The sequence below is a fragment of the Perkinsus marinus genome, assembly GCF_000006405.1.
Source record: "Perkinsus marinus ATCC 50983 genomic scaffold scf_1104296975596, whole genome shotgun sequence".
Lineage (NCBI taxonomy): Eukaryota > Perkinsozoa > Perkinsida > Perkinsidae > Perkinsus > Perkinsus marinus.
In genome coordinates, this window is record NW_003200720.1 from 318,664 (window position 1) to 334,163 (window position 15,500).

General features: G+C 46.8%; 4 protein-coding genes across 4 annotated transcripts; 3 read left to right on the top strand and 1 right to left on the bottom strand.

Annotated features, from left to right (window-relative positions):
• Positions 1-1,430: 1,430 nt before the first annotated feature.
• On the top strand, positions 1,431-2,485 carry Pmar_PMAR025567 (hypothetical protein; the record flags this gene model as incomplete). Its single annotated transcript, XM_002765177.1, has 5 exons — positions 1,431-1,459; positions 1,637-1,749; positions 1,933-2,035; positions 2,080-2,187; positions 2,287-2,485. The coding sequence occupies 5 exons, from the start codon at positions 1,431-1,433 to the stop codon at positions 2,483-2,485; spliced, it is 552 nt and encodes a 183-aa protein (XP_002765223.1).
• An 853-nt stretch (positions 2,486-3,338) lies between these two features.
• Positions 3,339-5,636, top strand: Pmar_PMAR025568 (hypothetical protein; the record flags this gene model as incomplete). Its single annotated transcript, XM_002765178.1, has 9 exons — positions 3,339-3,485; positions 3,601-3,742; positions 4,082-4,221; positions 4,273-4,354; positions 4,398-4,467; positions 4,512-4,584; positions 4,634-4,923; positions 5,321-5,457; positions 5,502-5,636. 9 exons carry the CDS (start codon positions 3,339-3,341, stop codon positions 5,591-5,593), a joined length of 1,173 nt encoding a protein of 390 aa, XP_002765224.1. The 3' UTR covers positions 5,594-5,636.
• A 3,510-nt stretch (positions 5,637-9,146) lies between these two features.
• On the bottom strand, positions 9,147-10,871 carry Pmar_PMAR025569 (hypothetical protein; the record flags this gene model as incomplete). Its single annotated transcript, XM_002765179.1, has 3 exons — positions 9,147-10,370; positions 10,422-10,585; positions 10,637-10,871. 3 exons carry the CDS (start codon positions 10,869-10,871, stop codon positions 9,171-9,173), a joined length of 1,599 nt encoding a protein of 532 aa, XP_002765225.1. The 3' UTR covers positions 9,147-9,170.
• A 1,058-nt stretch (positions 10,872-11,929) lies between these two features.
• Pmar_PMAR025570 (conserved hypothetical protein) lies at positions 11,930-15,261 on the top strand (the record flags this gene model as incomplete). The annotated part of the gene is made up of 15 exons (XM_002765180.1): positions 11,930-12,001; positions 12,063-12,139; positions 12,228-12,365; positions 12,418-12,466; positions 12,514-12,630; positions 12,681-12,841; positions 12,900-13,008; positions 13,058-13,150; positions 13,233-13,304; positions 13,394-13,468; positions 13,523-13,723; positions 13,764-13,950; positions 14,002-15,044; positions 15,069-15,161; positions 15,184-15,261. The coding sequence occupies 15 exons, from the start codon at positions 11,930-11,932 to the stop codon at positions 15,259-15,261; spliced, it is 2,565 nt and encodes an 854-aa protein (XP_002765226.1).
• Between the last annotated feature and the right edge of the window lie 239 nt (positions 15,262-15,500).

A 15,500-nucleotide genomic window follows, 5' to 3' on the forward strand; every position in this document is an offset into this window, starting at 1 on the left:
GTCGCGGTTTCCAAGTAAATTATATCCATTGAATACTAAAGGGTTCTAACCTTCGATCGAATCCGTCATGCGCCCCGAAATTAATCCCCTCAGTTGTGCCTTCCGGACCGAATACCGACGTGGACGTCCCTAACCATTGCATTGTCCTGTAATGCAGCAGGAGTGTTTAGCATTTATCATGCACCTTTCTGGAATGCTGTGGGGAGGGAGATTGAGAGAGCTACGGTAGCAGGGAGATGAAGGAGGGAACTCAGTGTAAACACAATTCTCGGGAATTTCCCGTTTTTGAGTTGTTTTTGAGGAAAAATGATATTTGAGACGATTTCATCTTCACAAAGTGGATGTTGTAAAAATTTCTTTGAATGTACTTTGTTTATAATTTTTTCCCATCGTGTTCCCGTCGAAGTTTCATTGCCATAGTTCTTTTCTCGTTTTGCAAACGGGTTGCAACATAATGGAGGACCTGGGATTCGAACCAGGGAAGATGTCATTATTTCAGAACCCTCAACTTCGATGGGGCTCGGAGCCCTTTCTAGTGGGTTTAGTTCTCCACGGCATGGCAAAGGTGTGCATTTGGACATACTTTGTATCTTGTTACAGTCGAACCACAGATTCTCTTTTTAGGTTGATCTACGACATAGTGGTTCATTGAAGATTCTTTCACGTGCGTTCACTCATCATTGCAGAAGATACGCTGATGTCCAACGACAGGAGGTAAGGAAGATATTCCTCAAGTCGTTCGGGTCCATTGTAGAGGAGCGATTGTTACACTTATGCGTATCTTGGATGACTCCGAGTTCGCCGCGAATTCATTTGATACATTTCTTCATGCGATGTATGCGTATATATTTCAAGATTGACTCACGCGCGAATTTGCAATAGAGCCGTTGTTCGTGAGTTGTTGATCATAGGTAGTTTGCTGCATTGATTGGAACTTCGTTGTAGATTAATATTTACATGTCGAATGGAACAGTAGGCGAAGTACTTTATTATTTCACCTTTACAATATTGATCCATATTGAGACTCAAATTCGTTAGATTCAACTTGGGAATTGTTGATCGCAATGGACAATTACGGTATCGGAAAACTGAAGCACTTGAAGTTCGCTTTGAATTTCTTAGAAATGCTGCTGCTGCTGCCGTGTTCATGTTACAGCGTTGATTATATACGTGCTGTTGTATTTCTATGTTTTATCATACCATCATTAACTGAATTCGTTGCAGACTCTAGCAGTGAGCCTGAATGCCTTGGCCCGATTGGACTGGAGGTCTCGGAAAATGCGTCTATATGCTGAGCAAGCGGTAGCAGCTCGATTGAAGACAGCATTGCAGATGGATAACGGTGTGTGCATGCGTGCTAATTATGATACCACACCTTTCGTAACTCAGTGGCAGATCGCACGAAAGGAAGGGATAATGATACGTTCGATATGCAGTCGTTGTCGTTGTTGGCTCAGAGGTAGTAGAATCGGGATACGCGAAATCACAAGTTAGATGTGGTGAAGCTGATAGATTCTTCTACACGGGAATCATAGTTGTATTAAATGATTGCTGATAAATTACCATTTATTATTCGTACTCAATTCTCGATGGGAATATGAGAGTCGTTGACTGGGTGTGTTCTGTCTATTGTCAGTCTAATATCCCTGGCTGATGAGCTTCCACCCACGGCCCTCCTTCGGGATCTCTTCGCACTAGCGAGCACCTCCCCTATGGGATCTATGGCTAGGAGGCTGATCGCTAAGGAAGGTGAGGAGTGGTATGGGAAATGACAAATAATTGGTATAGAAGAGTATCAATATTGGAGTAGCTCGTTCCTGGAAATTCATTTCTAGTAGGGGGGTTGCTCTCCTCGTATTGAAGTCGGTTGTTGTTTTGTATGGCGAAGGTCGCGGGTTCGATCCCGGGTGGAGGGCATTTTGGTGTATTTAGTTGGTGGTAATCAAGTTCCTGCCGGACAACTTGCTCAACTACGAGTTTTCAAAAACGCATGCCAAATTATGAAGTATTGCAAATCCAGTGCCGTTGAGGGAATGTAAGAGAGCAAGTGGATGCAAGATTTATCTATCTCATCCTCAGGTTCAACGATTCTGAATTTGGGGAATCTATTCGGGTTTTTTTCGAAGCGGCAATGGCAAACACGAAAGCACCGACTAAACGGATACGACCAAGATGGGCGAACGAAATGTAATTCTATTTCGCGGCGTGGTTCATAAAGCTGATAATTCATTTGAGTGAAATCTTTCCGGGATAGTTTTGTGGCGCAGTGACGGTGACTGTGATCAGTTACTGGCTGTTGAAGGATCATATGAAGGTCCGAGTAAAGAGTCGGTCGTTGGTGGACAACGAGTGTATGGATATTTTGATGCTTGCCGATCCTAGAGGGGTTGAGCCTGCGGAAATCGATAACACATCTGGGCGAGTCGGTAAACATAAAGCCAACAGACAGGAAGTGGTCGTGGAGTGTTTGGGGCCTTACGCGTAATTTAGCGTTGAGGAAATGCTAGATTGGGCTAGATATGTTGATAGATAGGTTTTACGCGGATAGTACGAGAAGGACATCGGTGTCGAAACTTCATCAGCGGTTGTTGGAGCTCCAAGGGTAGGACTGAGGTTGATTATGGTTAGATGCAGAGTAGGTCCGGTTTGTGATGATCCTCGCAGGTATGTGGTAATGGTGATACCCTATTATGAATGGCGAGAGTTAAAGTCACTCGATGACAAGTTGTTGTATTTATACAGTTTGGGTAGGAAAGTATATAAACGGATAAAAGAAAAAGATGAGCTTAGCCGACGGGAAGCAGCGAAAGGCACAGTCGTAAGCTTCAATACAGGTGCGTTGAGGAAATACAAGTGGTGGTATGATTGCAAGGACTCACTCTTCAGCGGATGTGCAAGCTGCAGTGCCTGAGGATGACTGGTGGTCATCGGATTCGGATTGTTGTGATGAAGGAGTATATTCATCAACGGGGTTGATACGGAATGCTGAAGGAGTTCACAAGTGAATCGTTGAGGAAATGCAAGATTGAGTAAGATTGCAAGATTTCAGGTTGTCTCCGTTGATGGTGGAGGGTGATCCGAGATCGTCAGCGGCTGTCTTATCGGAGTTGACAGCAGATTTGATGGAGGATTATCATCATCATCAAGATGAGGAAGCTTGATGGGATCAGAAAGAGCATCTTAGGTTGATACATGCAACACGTAAATCTTATCGTTTCTGAATTCATTCATATGTGTTTCGGGTATGCTCGCGAGGTTGGGTTGTATTAGCTGTTCAATGGTAAAGTGTGAGTAGCGCTCGCCCTGGTAATTGATTTGAACAATTGTAGATTGCTTGCATGAGTTGGGGAGCGGTGTATTCGGATGTTAACCATCGATGGGAGGCTACATGGGAGGCCTCGATGAGCTCTGATGATGAATCTTGGGAAGAATGGGAGGAGGAAGAGGAGACTGATGATGAAGAGGAGGATGATGATAATAGAAATGTAGGGTGTGGGAATCGATCCGGGGACCTTTCGATGAGGATCTCATCGAGTAGTCCATGAGCTGATATAGTCAGCAGTTGGTTGTCGAGTGAATCGAACCTGGGTTATCTGATAGGTAATGTTGCGGCCCCCTCGTCGGGCTATACCTCCTGAGCGTTGGATGAGGGGGAGGATGATGATGCCGCCGCCGCCATCGCCGCCGCCGGGACGTCCACAATCGGTGCCGTCTAGTAGCGACGACGATGATAGTGACTATGGTAATAGCTGAGGTGTATTTTGGAGCTCATCGGTGACTATGAGTTTTGTGGCGCAGTAACGTTTGGTTGCATGTTAGGTGTAGAGGAGCGGTGGGGCTCTCCTCGTGGGTGGTATTCGTCTGGTTGGAATAATAATCCGCAGTGGAGTCGAGGTGGGATACCCCAACCCTGCTGCTCATCGCGATCATGGTGGTGCTCTCCCAGCTTTAATTCGATACATTCCTCGTGAACCTGATTTTCACTAAACCTGCGGGAAGTCCTTGGAAAATTCAATATTGGCCATCACATACACTATTTTTTGATAGTAAAGCCAGGTATGTATTTGATAGTTTGTCTCAGCGTCCCCTCCCTCACCATCACGATGGTGGTGCCGCCCTTCCTACACAGAAGATACGACTGATGAGTCTGTACAAGAGGACGAGGAAGAGGAAGAGGACGACGATAGGAGCCCATCGCCACCGAGGCAGCGCAGGAGGATCGTAGTGGCTGAGTTATGTAGTAGTGCTTGGCAGTACTCTCCTACTCTTTAGTATTCTCCACCAAGCCCTCAAGTCCATCATATTAGAGAGTTCAGTCCAGAGTTATGGAGATTGGCAGCTGTTGTTGCTCGGGGTAAAACGTCCCATCCGCGCTCAGTGTTAACGTGTCCTCTCAGGGGATTCTCCACATAGAGAAAGCGATAGAGGATGGAATCCTCAGCCTAGAAACGGGAGGATGCATGAAAGGTAGGTAGTGAAGTGTCGTTGGTGTGGTATGGAAGTCCTGTTAGGTCGCCTTCAATTAGAGATTCTAGTCCTGATATGCCACAACGACAACAGTGGGGTTACGAGAGTGGAGGAAATGTAAGGCGGAACAAGATTGGCAAGATCTCTCACAGCGATCTCGGAGCAGATCTCGGATGACAGTAGCGAGTACGACGATTCATTTTCGGACGATTCATCTTTGGACGACTCACCACGGCAACTCCAAGAGGGTTGGCGTGCCCCTGCCCCTGCCATCCATATTGAGATCAGTAGAGAAGGGTTCCAAAGGATAGGCCCTCATCCTTTACCGCCGAGTCGGTATCCACCATCACCATCACCACCGACCACCACCACGACAACAGCAATAATAGTGGAGTGGCCACCGATGTTACCAGAGATAACTGAGGATAGGATGAAGAGATTATGTGAAGATCGAGGGTAGGAGGATATATCATTACTTGCTGGGATAGGTCCTCGGTTCGGATCCCAGGCTCGGTATTCGGCTTTCGGAAGAATGATTTTGTTCATATATCATATCGTTAGGGAGACGTCGCAAGTAGACTCCTGTATTTTACAACTATATCCATTCAGTCAGCTCTACGCTTCGAAATTTTTCAGGATGATAAAAATCCGGAATGACCAGAATTCCTATGTAAGCTCTGCAATAATGTTTGTAAATTTCCAGGGCTCATGCATTAGTTGGGCAATCCTATTCTGCCGTTGTTTCTAATAGAGACCTATTCGCAATTGATGGTGGGGGTGAATTCCTTTTTGTATCTCTCTATGTCAATTGTACTCGTAATTGTTTTGATCAGTGTGTGTTATATGAACATAGGTTGGACCCCGACACCTTTATGTGCCCTATTACTCGAGCTCCACTGAGATGCCCTGCAGTGGCATGTGATGGGCATACCTATGAGAGAGGTGCGATACATAGATGGCTGGCGAGGAATGATAAATCGCCTGTTACTGGTAGGAAGGTATCTATAGGTTCACCTTGGTAAGATTCATTTCAGGTTCGAGGATGATGACGAGGTTGGTACCCAACGTTTCGTTAAGAACCCTAATGTACTCCCTTTTCTTTGACGACAACAACAACAATAACTGATCGATCTTTACTCACAAGGCGCCGCTTTATCATTAATATTTCTACTCTTATCAGTGTTGTGTTCGATGTGTGACCAAGGACGAGATTCGCTCCGTGAGGGTTATTACCTTATAGCGTAAATACGACCGAGTAAGTACAAACGAATGGGATGGAGGATAGTAAAGGAGAGGGGTAGACTTGTAGTCACAATGACGATTCGCGAGATCTGATTTCCTTTCAGAGGTCAGTTGCTCAATGCAAAATTATCTGGAATAAATACCACACTTCCCGTAACTCATTTGACGTCACCATCGCTCCAGTTTGCATTAACGTTAGTCTTGTTAAAATGAACGAGCGTGATGATACAGATTCGAACACACTCGACGTCAGATTCTCCAACAAATCCTATCCTACTGAGCTGTTATGCTCAGCTATGGAATCTACAATGACCTTCAGCAAGCATTCTATGAGGGACACTGATGGGGCATCTAGGCTGGAAGAGCTGTTCAGTGAGTACTTGCATACTCGTGGGAGATTTGAATCATGATATAAACGATTAGGCGGTCTGAAAGTTCTAAGCTGAATTTTGGATATTGAATATGTATATATTTCCTTCAGATATGTTTGCAGAGGACGGCATGAATCGTGTTAACGGGGATTTAGTCGGGCATCTGCTGAGGTCTATGGGATATTCTCTACCTCAGCGTTGGATTGAGGAGTATGCTCACACCCCTGTCATCAGTTATATATTGCTCACATAACAGATATCTATTGCCGCACAAAGCAGGAGACGATAATGCCGTGACACTGAATGCTGAACAGCTCTCTTCTCTGGTGAGGACGTCGAGGAATGGAAGCCTTCCCTTGAGACATCTACTATATGTATGTAGATGATGAGTTTAGTAGAGGAGGAGGATAAGGAGGTATCCAATAAGGCATGTGTGTCCTCACCACTAGACGTGGGGATGCCAGAAGGGCAATCCTCCTCAATCCACCTACTGTATCGAACCATACGAGAGGTCTCCAACTCCTTAGGTGAGGAGTGTGTACCGCGGAAGAGCCTCTCACTGAGGGGGAGTGTTTGAGTTTCAACACTGCACTGTTATTTAGCCTCGTAGAAAACTCCGTGTGTATACCTTTTACCTAACAAGGAATCGGTCGCGTGCCCCCTTCGAGACGCTCCCTCATATGAGTATAACACATCGCAATTCAGTTCCATCGATAAACAGAAGATATACACAACATTGTCAGGTAAAGGAGATCCATTTTGGGGACATCCGATGGAGCACTTAGTTTGTGAGCGTACAGCCACTTGGGATCCAAGAACGTCCCGAGGGAGTAAGCAACACTTATCAATCCGCCTAGAGGGATGGACCACCAGACCGGTAATTCAGCAATAGCTTTCCCCTGTATTTTCCCAGCTCGTTCTGAGCCGGCCCCGACGCGACAGGAGGTCATCGAGGAGAGAGGCAAGCTGTAAGCTGCGATACTCCCACGCGGCTCGATATGCACAGCATAGGTACACTGTCGCCAAGCGGACTCTAGAGTGGCTCGCAAGTGAGGTAGACAAGACAAATATCATGTTCACGTCCTTGAGGGAGGATCTCAAGCGGAGCCTTTGTAAGAAATGACATCCCCTGGTCATACACTGACGGGACAAGGTATGCATGAACGTATGGTGAATCGAGAGCTACGGACACTTGGAAGCTACTTCGAGGAAAACGTAGAGCAATATCGAACATAATGACGGGATAAGTGTAGTTGGTCAGTTAGACCTAATAGCCGCTCGCCTCGCTTTGAGGGCCGAAATGGAATCTTTGGAAGAAATATATAGCCAGACTAGAGCCAAACAGAAGGGAGATGAAACAGCATTTTTAGAGGATAAGGAAAGTAGGAGGAAGCTGCCGACCTCGAGAAACTCTGTTTGTAGGGCATATAGGATATCTCGAGATGTGTGCTGAACGGAAAAGAGCATGTGAGAAAGTGGCGATCTCCTCGCTAAAGCGTCGACTGAACTGGTATGTTAAAGGATCTTCGAGGATTGTTGTGTTTGATTATCTTAGCTTGAAGAACGAAAGATACGCTCCACAGAGTACTCCAAACTCGTACAGGAGGAAAGGATCAAGGGCCAACTCGAAGGCGATCTTCGATTGGAAGAACACAAACGGCAGGTAAGCACTAGTGTGGATGATCCATTCCTGTTGGGATAGCGGGAACATGTCTCTATCGGAAGGGGTACATGTAACTACAGTCAGCGACATGATAGCGAGGTACCCAAAACTCAAGGGTATTGACTCTATCATGGCCTTATATATTCATATAATGTACCAGGGTGACGATTTCTCCGCAGCTGCTTTGTGACAGCGAACAGAAGCTCGAGAAGATATTGTCGGTTTTGCCTTGCCTTACTCGTTGTTCTAGTTGCTCCTGGGCTTACTACAAGATGTCACTGACTTCATAGAGGATGGTCAATCAGCATGTGTTGATACTGAAGGATTGGTAAGTCGTACAGAGCTCTATGCTTAGCATAGTCGATATTGTATAGGATTCCATTTCTTGATCAGTAGAGCACGTAAGTATTCAGAACCTACTTGAGGAATGAATTCGGATTCGTACATTTCTGGTATCTAAACGCGGACTGAAGTTTCTATTGCGATTTTTATAAGTTGGTTACTTCCTGTCTTGCTAGGTGAGAGGTAAGATACGTTTGATACAGGGTGATCTTCAAGAGCTCGTCGCTCATGGACGGCAAGAACCTCCTTCGCCACTTTCTTGAAATCATGTGTATCGAAGCACTCCCATGATTCTGCCTCTGCTGATGCGATACAAATATGTTATTATTGCGTTACGCCGGTACAACGGGTTGATAATGGAGTTCAACTGGCGGATCAAGTGTTGGGTCCACAAGAACACATCGTAGTCATTGATGATACCTTCATCCTCTAATTGATCCGCCATTCAAGGAGTTCATGAGTCATGAACTCTTTGAATGGCGGAGCAAATCGTCATGAATCATGACGATTGGCAGGCTGTCTCTCGCCTCATTGCCGCGATACATAATGTACCGTGCAAAACTCCGGCTGAATGAATGAGAGCAATGGCCCTCAGCCGGTGGTTGAGGTCCACCTCACATTGAGGCACCACGTACGACGATATCGAAATTGCTGTAGAGGAACCCGAACTGGGGTGGAACACAGGCGTAGGTGCCATTGGTTTCCACCACAGCTGGGGGAATCCTTGCCTTGTATTCGGCACACACAGCGGAAACAGTAGAATTGCACTGATCAATGGTTCTCGTCATACAACCACGGGAATGAACATGTCACGGAATCAATAAACCCGCATGATGCTCATCGAGGAATAAATCGACCACGAAAGCAGTATCAACAAGAGCGAAATATCGTCCCGGCCTGTGGTCTCGTTGGACCTTTTACTGATCGAACTGGCTAAAACAAATTGGATTATCCAATGACATAATTACGTCATGATGAGTTTCACTGCATGTACGAGGTGGAACACATGACTTCAACTCAACTCCAAGATGAACTCAGCAATAGTTCGAAAACTTCGGAAAGTGAAACAAGTAGTCTCAACGGACTCAACTTACTTCCCCTAATAAAGCTGTCTTATAGCTATCGATCAAATGAGCATATCCAGCCTTGGGGATCATCGGACGATCAGCTCGAGCAATCTCACAGAAGAAGTCAACCAGAGAGGACTCCCCAAGTGTAGGATCCATACCATTGGTGAGGATAGCCTTACCAGGATGTGAGGGATCTGTACCGATCACATACACCTTACCGGGTATAACCAAAGGAGTTGACCACTCATAATCAGCTAATAGATGGCTTGTGGACTCACCCCAGCCACCAAATAGATATTCTAAAGAATACATACAAGTTCGACTGATAACATCCCCATCATTGACATAAGACTTCAAGCTTAGATTCCATGGTAAGGAGCCAGATCGTCGCCATCCACGGCTTTGTAGAGTATCAGATAGAACAGGAGGGGGACCAAAGGCTATCGACTCTACCCATACTCGAGGACTCAACTCTGGTGCTATTAATATGCCTGCCACTAGTGCAACACCACCACCTAGGGAGTGACCAGTGATAAGGAGACGTCCATTGCTTGCTCCAGAAGATAGAGCCTTTCTAATGTACGGCATAGCATTCTGGACCACCCACACGGCGCCAGCGTTTATGCCTCTGTGGACACGAAGACTATTCGATCCAGTATCATGATCATTACTATGTACTACATTAACATCATCACAGAGCATATCAGTGATAGCATCAGCCAGTGTAGCAGTACCACGTATGGCGAGAACAACTGTACCATCATTACGAAGGGCAACGATAAAACGAGGCTTCAAAGGATCTGTAACTTCGAACTTCCCCTCAGGTGACATATAAAATATCTTAGTAAGATCAGGACACATTATGAAGATAGAACTTGGCGGTCTCTCATTTTCCGCTAGTTGCTCCTCCTCGAACTCATCCCGAGTCATCTCCCCAGTATTGATAGTATCATAAGCAGCCTCAGCATAAGCAAGAGAGCTCATAGCTGCAGCGACGTCGATGTCCACCACTTTACGGCCGAATTTATTAGAGTCCCAGTTGGGCATGTCTAACGGTCGTGAACGACACATATCGAGAAAATCGGCCATAACCTCTTGTGGTGGTCTTGGCTTATCTGAACCATGTGAAGTGGCTGCTAGCCTACCACAATCAGCAATCCTCCGCCATACTCTTTGGACCATATCGATATTCACCTGAGCTTCTCTTTGACGTTCCTATACAAGGAAATGATGAGAGGGGAGGAGACAATCGAAGCTCAACAATACCTTAGCTCGAGCAGCCTTGTGTCGAGCACTCTCAACAACAGCACGAGCGGTAGCGCCGACTCCCTCCCACTGACTTCTGGCAGCCGCTTTTACTGATCCAGCAGCAAGGCGCGCAGCCTCAGCAGCCCGTCTCGCTGATTCGGCTGCTCGTAACGCTTGATCGACTGTTCCAGAGGCCGTATCGTTGGGGTGAGCAGCACTTTGAGATATCCTACATCGCTTATCTTCAAAACTCCCTCCTGCCTGGCCTCCTGACATTTCCCAAGCCTGGCGGCTAAGCTCAGAAGCCTTATCGGACAACCACTCGCTTTCTGATTGTAATTCGGCTGCGATGTGTTTCAAGTTATCATCAACTGAACTCTCCTTTCCTGATTCATCACAGAAGGTCCTCATCTTACAGACTCTCGACAGGCTTGCTATGGCAGATGCTAAACGAGTGAAGTCGGCCATTGATATGAACTCATTAACTACAAGTTGTTAGCATGCTCCCACCTTACACAGATTCACATACTCCATACCTCCTCTTCGCCAAAGTTGGCTCCCTGAGAGAGCGTAGGAGGATCCTCTATCATTTCACATCTGCTGTATTATTATTCAATACAGGAATCATCACAAGCACTACTGCTACTACGAGATGTATGACCCCTATGAGAGGTTCGTTCTTCTACTCCGCTCTAAGCAGAGCCCAATCGCCGGAACACCTGACTACGCGTCATTGTAAAGTGCGTGGGTAGACTTACGATAATAGTATTGATAATAGTATGATAGTAGTAATCGTATTCGCGAACATGGTCACACAAATAGATCATTCGTTGCATACAGAAGATGTTGAAGGGCAACACGTGTCGTATGCGGTGAATGGATGTTGAGCTGCTACTTCTATCATGGGATTATAGTCCAGGAATACCTATACTCATCGCTGGATGAAAATATGGTCCAACAATCCGTATACATATATTCTTGGGGTCGGCGGAGTCATCAGGATCAACCTATGTTGGATCGTTATTAGGACTGATGCTGGTTATCCTCAATATGTGCTCACTCAGAATACGAGCCACTTGCCAAAGATTGGACAGGTAAATTGTTCGGAGCCATTGTTGTTAGCGGTGGGGGATTGCGTGGTGCCATCCGTATGGGCATTTGAGGTCACCAGATGATTGATTCCAAATTCTTCAATGACCTCGTCGAGAGCTCGTTGGTCCAAATGTCCTATACCGAAAGCTCTGCTACGGCTCCCTCCATCCCAAGGTGACCCATCTCGAATAGCAAACCAACAACTGAACGCCGACATCCCTGTCTGGGATTCCGGAAGTACTCCATGGAGCAGTATAGGATTGGAACGATCTAGCTAAGGCAGCACACCAAGATATCTCTAGCAGAGCATGCCACTAATGATAAGGGAAGTGATCCCAGGTTCAATTCATACCAACGACGATTCTATTGTATTTTCTCTGACAGCAGCAATGATGACCACCAACTAGTGTATCTGATTTCAGTTGTAGGAATAAATGACTTCAACACCATCTAACGAAACACCCACAACCTCAGAGGGATGGAGGAAGCTCGGCAATGAACAGCTCGTAGGACCTCTTCTGCCCCTTCCTCGTAGTAGTAGTAATGGTCATCAGCTATCCCATTTAGGAACGTGGTGCTATACAGGAGGCTGCTGAGAGCTATTCTAATGCTATTGAACTCAAACCTGAGGATAGCATAGCTTGGTAATATCAATGATCCTTCTCATCCAATAGTGACCGCACTCTTGACCTGCTAATGATGATGATCCTTCCCTTTTCATGGGATGCTTAGGTCAAACCGTTCGGCAGCTTATGCTCTGGCTGATAAGTACGAGGAGGCCTTATCGGATGCACAGCAGTGCGTTAAGCTGAGCCCTCAGTGGGCCAAGGCACACTTTCGAGTAGCGAAGGCTTTGGAGGGACTTCACAGGTAATGCCAGGCATCGCTCTGTGGCATGCCCTACTAGAAGCAATAATGTTAGGTTCCAAGACGCTGTCGCAGAGATTGAGGCATGTGAAGGGTCTTGTGAGGTAATCACAAGATGCAGGGCAATGTTTCTTAGGATTTGCTCTGTTAGGATCCTGAGGGGCTCTTGACAGAGGCCTTGGCATCTTGTCGAGACAATTTGAAGAGGCAGCTTCTCTTAGGAAGGTGGAAGGGTAAAGTAACAGAAAAACTTGGTGGATATCAGCAGGTAATGAGAGGACTCGAGCGGGTTCGATTCCCAGACCTTTCCTATCTCAGATAATGGAGTTTTACGATAGTGGTGATATGCGTATTGCTGTGATGGGTAAGGCTCAAGATGCTGCCTATAAGCTTGACACACTGGCTGACCCCATGGTACTTCATATTGACTTAGCGCCTGATCATCCAATGAGGAAGGATGACAACTCTAATGCAGTCTCGTAGCGTTAACTAACGGGAATTTCGTGGCGCGTGACGGGCTGGTGTTATCTTCTTCAGTTATATCGTGCGGTTCCCTGATGAGGATACATTGGACATGTGCTGTCCATATCTAACAAGTGATCTCCCTAAGTCCTTCACTGGTCCTGGCTTTGTAAGGATGGATCGGGTAATATTATGTAGGAGGAGTGCTGGCAGTAACAATAGAGTGGGTTCAGATTAATAAGGGTGAGAAGCTTGACAAGAAGGATGATCAATGGATCGAGGCTCCTGAGTTGGATGAACTCAAAGGCTTGTCTGATCGAGATATAGTAACAAGTGCATGGGCAATCCCGGGTTCGATTCCGGCATGTGTCATTATTATGATTGTAGTGCACGCCCCTCCCCCTTCAGATGCTGAAGTATGTTCGAGAGTTTTGTGAGATTCTGAAGACTGCTGCTAAGGAAGGAGACGATGAATTTCAGGTAATGATTACCCGAAGGGTACCGCTTTCTTTGCCGGCCCAGGGGTTTTCGGGTTCGAGTCCTGCGTGTGTCAATTTCATCATTTGTAGATCCCTGAGGCGAAGGATGAGAAAACACAGGAATCCAATAAGGAGATGTTGAAGATGCTCGCCATCAACGTGAAGGTAGTAGTAGCGGTCTTCCGCTTCGATTATGGAATGTAGACTCTGTCGCATCAGGTGAACGCCTTAGAGCAGAAGTATGGTACTGAAGTAACCCAAGCGGGGTTCTTATTAGCAGCTCAACAAGAGGAGAAGAGATTAGAGGATCGAGAGATGGATCGAGCTGTTATGGAGTTGAGACTTAGAATGCTGCAAACGGGTATAATCAACGAGGACTACCTTAAGGAGGCTAGAGAGACCCTTAATAACCCCGACTTGGTAGTAGCAGCAGTAGCAGCATTCTCTATTGTTGGTTTAGGTCACCCCACCACAGGTCGATGAGGCGGCCCCGACGGTCGTCGACACCAAGGCTTCTCCATCGACGGCTCGGGCTCGATTACAGAGGAAGTTGGACGAACGAAAAGCCAATAGTGTCGGTAGTAAGGAGGTTGAGGAGAAGAGCTCAGTAGAGGGTAGTGCTGGAGGGAAGAACAAGAGGAAGAGACGTAGGATGATGATGAATATAGGTATACTTTACTACAACTGGGCCTCATCAGATAATAGGCATGGCAAGAAGAAGTCTACGACGCCACCGGCGGTAGAGGCTACTACTACACCAACAGCACCAGCAGTAGAGGCAACTACTACACCAACACCAGCAGCAGTAGAGGCTACTACTACACCAACACCAGCAGCAGTAGAGGCAACTACTACACCAACACCAGCAGCAGTAGGGGCTACTACTACACCAACACCAGCAGCAGTAGAGGCTACTACTACACCAACACCAGCAGCAGTAGAGGCTACTACTACACCAACACCAGCAGCAGTAGGGGCTACTACTACACCAACACCAGCAGCAGTAGAGGCAACTACTACACCAACAGCACCGGCGGTAGAGGCTACTACTACACCAACAACACCAGCAGTAGAGGCCACTACTACACCAACACCAGCAGCAGTAGAGGCAACTACTACACCAACAGCACCAGCAGTAGAGGCTACTACTACACCAACAGCAGCAGCAGTAGAGGCCACTACTACACCAACTGCAGCAGTAGAGGCTACTACTACACCAACACCAGCAGTAGAGGCTACTACTACACCAACAGCAGCAGCAGCAGAGGCCACTACTACACCAACTGCAGCAGTAGAGGCTACTACTACACCAACACCAGCAGTAGAGGCTACTACTACACCAACGCCAGCAGCAGTAGAGGCCACTACTACACCAACGACACCAGCAGCAGTAGAGGCCACTACTACACCAACAGCACCAGCAGCAACAGTAGAGGCCTCTAAAACACCAATAGTAGAAGGCGATGAGGTGGAGTCAGAAGGAGATGTAATTGTTGGGAAGCCATCTTCGTCCCCTTCGACGGTTGATGATGTTATCATTGAGGTTGCTGCTGAATTGGGTGAGCAGACTGGTAGCGGCGGCGGACTCCAACGTGTACAGGAAGAGAAGTTTGATGGTATTCAAAAGAAGGTGTACTGTCGTCAAGATGAGGTCACACAAGAAGTGGAGACCCCATCTACTGAAGAGACCAAGATGGTAGAGGTTGCGGAAATTGAAGTAACTCCACGTGGTACGGAGGAGGTACGACTATCCTCCTTCTCGGAGGTAGACATACCAAAGCTAGACGAGGCACTTGAGGAGGAGAAGGAGATGGCTTTGGACCAGCAACCTACTCGGGAAGAAGGTACTCAATTTACGGTAATAGATGAGACCTCCTCAGGAATGGTCCCCAGACATTCTGTGGAGGACTTCGAATCCCGTCGACTTAGTAACGGTGTTCCTGTTACCCCCACTATGATCAGTGCTGAGGCCACTACTCCTGTACAGGAGGAAGCAGTTGAGGTTAACTCCTCTCACCTGCCTATACACCTGCCTGTAGAGGTGCCCGTTACACCAACACTCCACAGTGGTGACATTGATGTGAGCTCAGAGACATCATCAGAATTCAGTGTAGATCCAGCAACAGCTGTTGGTGTTCCTCTTACTCCTACTGAGAAGGTATCAGGGAAAGTCCTATCCAAGGCGCCTACATCTAGA